The 6261-nt window shown below is 62.5% G+C and overlaps 1 protein-coding gene across 1 annotated transcript; it reads left to right on the forward strand.

Moving 5' to 3' along the window:
* Positions 1-1621: 1621 nt before the first annotated feature.
* BTBD17 (BTB domain containing 17) lies at positions 1622-6162 on the forward strand. Its single transcript, XM_059148920.1, has 3 exons — positions 1622-1770; positions 2986-3262; positions 4808-6162. Exons 1-3 carry the CDS (start codon positions 1686-1688, stop codon positions 5880-5882), a joined length of 1437 nt encoding a protein of 478 aa, XP_059004903.1. The 5' UTR covers positions 1622-1685; the 3' UTR covers positions 5883-6162.
* The last annotated feature ends 99 nt before the right edge of the window (positions 6163-6261 follow it).

Consider the following 6261-nt stretch of genomic DNA (forward strand, 5'->3'; position numbering starts at 1 on the left):
GAAAAACATTGCACTTGGGAACAGGGGAGCTCTTGGGGGCCCGGAGCCCCATCACACTGAGGCTCTGTCTTGCTGGGCCGGGCTGGGGAGGTGGTAGAGTCCATGGGAAGGGCAGGCAGGCAGCCAAGGGATGGTGGATCTGGACGAGGGGAGCCAGGCGTGAAGGTCAGGGCAGCCGGGAGGGGTTTCCGCTGGGCTGGAGAATTCCATCTCTGCCAACCCGGATGAGGCAGGTGCCAGACCCAGTTCTTGCTCTCTCTGCAGCTCTGGAGTGGGGGTGGAGCGGTTGGTGTCTCTGTGTCAGCCGGGAGCAGAAATCAATGCATGGACATCTCTGGGACACAGAGAGCGTGGGAGGGCAGGCTCCATCCCGTCAAGGACCCCGCCTGCCTCCGGGGAAACTGAGCTGGATCTCTCGGTCCATTGGTACATCCATCGAGCTTAAAGGAGTCTGTCCCAGGAAGAGCTGGGCCAGGCCCCACTTGCTCCCCCAAAAGGTGAGGCCTCAACAGAGCACACGGACCCACCCACTCCCCCTAGACCCCGCCCTCCTCTCTCTATTCCTTTGGATTTAGAAGAGCACTCCTCCGCACGGACCTAACCAAGACCGTGACCTAGCTGTCTGCCTCGATTTCTCCCACGGTTGGGGTGGGATGCCAGCTCTGCTGTGCGTCTCCCTGAGACTCTGGGAAGGGAAACATTACATCTGGAAGTTAGAAGCTGGTAAAAGAAGCCTTCTGAGAGGTGTGCCTAGAGACGGAGGCCCTCGGAAAAGCGAGTTGAAGAAAGTGACAGGGAAGCCAGGCGCCCACCTCAGCATCTTTAGTCCCCGAGCCCAGATTTGTGCTGTCTGCTGAGGGCCGGCCTCTTGCAAGGGGGCCAGCCCTGCTCTGGGCAGAGGGCCTCACATGCAAAGGGGCATGGCGCAGTGGATCCCTGCTCTGGGCTCAGCCCTGCCATCTTGGTTCACCTTGATCCTGAGGGATGACGGTCACAGTCCCCAGGGGACCACTCTAAAGGCCCATCACCCTCCCGAGCAGGCTAGGAACAGGCTTTGACAAGGAACACAAAAGTGACGCGGTGATCTCATGAGCCCCTATTCAAGACCCTCGCCCTGCTCTCTGCAGAGCTAACCCAGCCCAAAAATGCAAGAAGGGGAGGGATGGGGGCCCGAGCCGCTGTTTCCCTCTCCTCTTCCAGGCCCTTCCTCTGCAGCCTGCTCGCCATGGCGCTTTAACCAAGATGCTGCCAAGAAAACTTTGTGCCAGGATGGAGACCGGGCCTGGGGGTTGGGGAGGGGACTGGGGACCCTCTGGGCTAGCTGCTGCCAGAGGTCCTGGAGCCCCCAGCCTGTCCTGTGGAGAGCCTAAAGCCTCCCAGGAGAGAAATGACTAGCTCTGCTGGGTGGTGGAAGACGTGGGGGAGGGTGCCGGATCTGTCCCCCTTGGGGGCCCATGGCAGCACAATAGCCCCAGGCTGCTGCTCTCTGGCTTAAGTGGTTGCCTGGGCAACAGCTGGGGCCAGTTTCCACCAATCCTCAGCAGAGACTGGGTGGGGGGAGGGAAGTTGGTCAGGAAGGGGGGTGCCATCCCCTTGTGCTGAACCCTATATAAGGAGGAGGGATGTGAGCACCAGTGGTCTGGGCTTCACTGTCTTTCCAGGGAGCTCAGGGGCGGGGCACAAAGATGCTTCGCCTGGGCTCTGCCAAGCCTGGGTCCTGGGCCAGCTTCTGGGCCATCCTGACCTTGGTAGGTCTGGCCACTCGAGCAGGTGAGTGGGCAGTGGGTGGGGTGGGGGGGTGGAGAGGGCCGGGAAGAGAGGCAGGCCCCTTCGGCCCTAGCTGCACCAGGCCGGGAGGGGGCGGTGTCCAGCTCCACGCTTGCCTCCGAGGGAAGAAGGGCTGGGAGGCAGGCCTGGCTCTTGTAGACAAGAAGACCTTTCTAGCGTCCATTGTCCGGGACAGCGGACAGCGGGGCCCAGGCGGCCAGGAGGAATGCGGTCAAGTGACAGCTGGGGGAGGCGGAGCTGGGAAATTAGCAGCCCACCCACCTCCGACCTTCCCCGTCTCCCTCCGTCTCCCTGTCTCTTACACACGGATGCTCTGCTCTTCCACATGGGCGTGTGTGCATGCACGCGCGTGTGTGTTGGGACAGGTGCTCACGGGCTGCTGTCAGACACCTACCTTATCTCCCTCGGAGGCTCCTCACACTGTTCTCTAGGGAAGCTGCTGGCAGCCTTTTCTCTCCCCAAGTTTTCTGTAACGGAGCGCATGTCCCCATCTGACCCTCACGGCGTCCCTGGAAACACAACAGAAGGGCCCAGTCTCAACACACAGGGGCCCTGGGAGGCCCCCTCCAGCACCAGCTCACCCTCGGTGTTTTCTCTGCCCCCCGCCCCAGCCTTCTCAGTGACCCAGCACCGTCAACTCATCCTTTTCAAGGGCCTGTACAGGGCTGGCTCTTGTCCTCTGGCTGGCTCCTTCCTGTCACTTTCTCAGGGAGCCATCCCTGATTTCTGCCCCTCAAGTAGCCCTGTCCTATCACATCCCTTATTCATCATGATCCCAAACTAGGGTGCTTATCTGTGCGCTTGATGCCCATCAAAGGAGCTGGTGGGTGCTTGTCTCGGGAGATGAGAGGAATGGGGGCCACAGTCCTCGCCTGGTGCTCCGGCGTCATGGACACCGGTTCTGGGCATTCTGTCCCACACTGCTTCACGATCTCTTCTCGCCAGGAAGCTACTCCCCGTGCAAGAGCATCCTCTCGGGGGGGCTGCTTAGGGTCAGGCTGACAAGCTTCCCCACGTAGGAAGAGCTTTTGCACACATGCACGCCTCCCCGGGCCCCACGGGCACAGACAGGCAGGCACGCAGCCTCCCCGGGCCCGCGCCCGAGTATGCGCATCTCTTGCTGGTCCCTCCGCACCCCTGGCTGGCACCCCCAATCCAGGGCCTTCCTCAGCCGGGCCGTGTCCCTTCCCGCCGCAGCTCAGAGAGCCGACGGGGGCGGCGAGTCCACGGGCACCTCCATCAACCACTCCCAGACGCTCCTCCAGCGCCTGCAGGAGCTGCTGCGGCAGGGCAACGCCAGCGACGTGGTCCTGCGGGTGCAGGCGGCGGGCACCGATGAGGTCCGGGTCTTCCACACGCACCGCCTGCTGCTGGGCCTGCACAGCGAGCTGTTCCGGGAGCTGCTGAGCAACCAGAGTGAGCTGGTGCTCCAGGAGCCCCGGGACTGTGCCGCCGTCTTCGACAAGTTCATCAGGTGAGCAGGGGTGCAGGGGAGTCTTCCTCCCTTTCTGAGGCCCTGGTTTCTCCGCTCACATCATGTCCATCCCCCCGACTGCATCAGGATGACGGACCCACGACCTTATAACCATCCCTCCTCCCGCTGCCTTCTCCTGAGACACAGCGGGACTCCCTGCCCTCGCCTGCGAGCCCTGGGGCCTCTGATGCTCTCAGAGCTGTTTCCAAACCTGGGCTTAAGCGCTTTTCAAAAATGCAGATTCCCGGACCCCGTTCTGCATCGTTGGCATCAGGTCTGGGGTTGGGCCCGGCAGTGACTTGGTTTTTTAATTAGTTAATGATTAATTTTTTATTTTAATGCTTCCATGTGGCTTTCGTGTCTGGCCAGGTTTCTGAACCTCAGGGCCGGCTGGGGGTAAGGCAGCTCTCTCTCATCCCCTGTTCCCAGCTGGTGGGGGATGTGCCACAGGGGGCACATTCACACTATCGTCAGAGAAAGGAGCCCTGTTTTGATGGTTTATTCATTTATTAAATATTTTTATGTATTTATTTGAGAGAGAGGGAGCAGAGCAGGAGGGAGGGGCAGAGAGAGAAGCAGGATGCCCTCTGAGCAGGGAGCCGGGCATGGGCTCCATCCCCAGACCCTGGGATTGTGACCTGAACCCCAGGCAGATGAGCCACCCAGGTGCCCATGTTTCAATGGTATAGACGAGATGGCTTCAGAATACCAGGCAGTAGGAAGAGGGTTAACACAGAAGGGCACAGGGTCTTCTCTCCACTAGTCAGATCTATGGAAGCAGCCTTCCTTCCACCCCACGGGGTGCCTCTGCTGACATCAGATTGGTTAGAATTTAGTCACATGGCCATGCCCACTCTAAGAGAGGCTGAGAACCATCTCTTATTGCCAGAGGCAAATAGTGGGGCTAAAATGCTGGGGAAAGGGGAGACGTGGGTGTTGGTGCCGCTATGGGCCGCTCTTGGCACACCCCCAGGGAGCGTGTGCCTGTGGGGGCCTGGCAGGAAGCGTGAGTGCCGGGGTGGGGGCAGATGGGGACGGGCAGTGAGTGAGCAAAACCCACACGGACAAGATCCAGTGAGAAAGATGAGCTGGCGCGGGAAGAGGAGGACGTGGAGGGAATTCCCCTGTGTCGATGGCCTGCTTCGGGTCGGGATCAGTTCATTCTCCCCCACCTGTCACAGTGACCCTGTTACCCCCTTTCCCAGATGATTAGCATAAGCTTTGGTGAAGTTAAACAACTTGCCCACTTGCAAGTAGGCTACGGATCTGAGCCGGAGTTGTAAAGCCCACGAGGGCAGGAGCCTCCTTTGTCTGGCAGCCCAAAGCTCGGATCCTAGTAGATGCTCAGTAACATGCTGTTTCCAGTCCCTACGAGAAACGGTCCCTGAGATGAAGACAGGAAGCCTCAGGGCCCACTGCTCCGCATGCATCCCTGACCACAGTGCTCTCCACCCAAGGCCTGGTCCCCTCTGGGTTGTGTGTGTGTGTTGGGGTGGGGGGATGGCACAGCTGACCCTGCCCCATCTCTGCGCGCCCCTCCCGCAGGTACCTCTACTGCGGAGAGCTGACGGTGCTGCTGGCCCAGGCCATTCCCCTGCACAGGCTGGCCACCAAGTACGGCGTGGCCTCCCTGCAGCGCGGCGTGGCCGACTACATGCGCGCGCACCTAGCGGGCGGCGCGGGCCCAGCGGTGGGCTGGTACCACTATGCGGTGAGCACCGGGGATGAAGCCCTGCGCCAGAGCTGCCTGCAGTTCCTGGCTTGGAACCTGTCAGCGGTGGCCGCGAGCGCCGAGTGGGGCGCAGTGAGTCCCGAGCTCCTGGCGCAGCTCCTGCCGCGCTCGGACCTGGTGCTGCAGGACGAGCTGGAGCTGTTCCACGCGCTCGAGGCGTGGCTGGGGCGCACCCGGCCGTCCTCCGCCGTGGCCGAGCGCGCGCTGCGGGCCATCCGCTACCCCATGATCCCCCCGGCGCAGCTGTTCCAGCTCCAGGCGCGCTCCGCCGCCCTGGCGCGCCACGGCGAGGCGGTGGCCGACCTGCTGCTGCAGGCCTACCAGTTCCACGCCGCCTCGCCGCTGCACTTCGCCAAGTTCTTCGACGTCAACGGCAGCGCCTTCCTTCCCCGCAACTACCTCGCGCCCGCCTGGGGCGCCCCGTGGATCATCAACAACCCGGCCCGCGACGACCGCAGCACCAGCTTCCAGACGCAGCTGGGCCCCAGTGGCCACGACGCGGGTCGTCGGGTCACGTGGAACGTGCTCTTCTCCCCGCGCTGGCTGCCCGTCAGCCTGCGGCCTGTCTACGCGGACACGGCCGGCACCGCGCTGCCCGCCGCGCGCCCGGAAGACGGACGGCCGCGCCTGGTGGTCACGCCGGCCAGCAGCGGTGGGGACGCGGCTGGCGTGAGCTTCCAGAAGACGGTGCTGGTAGGGGCGCGGCAGCACGGCCGCCTGCTGGTCCGCCACGCCTACAGCTTCCACCAGAGCAGCGAGGAGGCGGGCGACTTTCTGGCGCAGGCGGACCTGCAGCGGCGCAACTCCGAGTACCTGGTGGAGAACGCCCTGCACCTGCACCTCATCGTCAAGCCCGTCTACCACACCCTCATCCGGACCCCCAAGTAGCCAAGCGGGCGGGGCGGGGACCCTGCCGGAGTGGGAAACAGAGACCTGGCATTGGTGCCTCTGCCCCGGGGTCTGGGGTGTGTGTGTATGTGTGAGATGAATGGACATTCGACCCTGGCCCCCCCTGGGTGGCCAGATGCCGGTGGTCTTGGAGCTGGGGTGGAGGCCAGGGGAGGGGTGGTCGAGCAGGTGCCTGGTTTCAGGAGCTGGTTTCGCAGCTGTCTTGAAGGCAGCGCTCTTGGAATAAAGCGATGCTCAGAGAGCGGAGGGGATGATTGAACCACCCAGCTCCCAGATTAAAACAGCCCCAGGAGGGTCCCACAGGTGTGGAGGTACCTTATCTTTCATTAGCTTTTCCCGAGGGTCCCCCACCCCCACA

This window comes from Mustela lutreola, chromosome 15 (genome assembly GCF_030435805.1).
Source record: "Mustela lutreola isolate mMusLut2 chromosome 15, mMusLut2.pri, whole genome shotgun sequence".
Lineage (NCBI taxonomy): Eukaryota > Metazoa > Chordata > Mammalia > Carnivora > Mustelidae > Mustela > Mustela lutreola.

What these genes read in the sequence shown, in the direction of transcription:
- BTBD17 (XM_059148920.1), top strand. Translation starts at nt 1,686, where the DNA reads ATGCTTCGCCTGGGCTCTGCCAAGCCTGGGTCCTGGGCCAGCTTCTGG. An exon ending in AGGTCTGGCCACTCGAGCAG is followed by an intron (nt 1,771 to 2,985) that starts GTGAGTGGGCAG and finishes TTCCCGCCGCAG; the next exon opens with CTCAGAGAGCCGACGGGGGC. An exon ending in GTCTTCGACAAGTTCATCAG is followed by an intron (nt 3,263 to 4,807) that starts GTGAGCAGGGGT and finishes CCCCTCCCGCAG; the next exon opens with GTACCTCTACTGCGGAGAGC.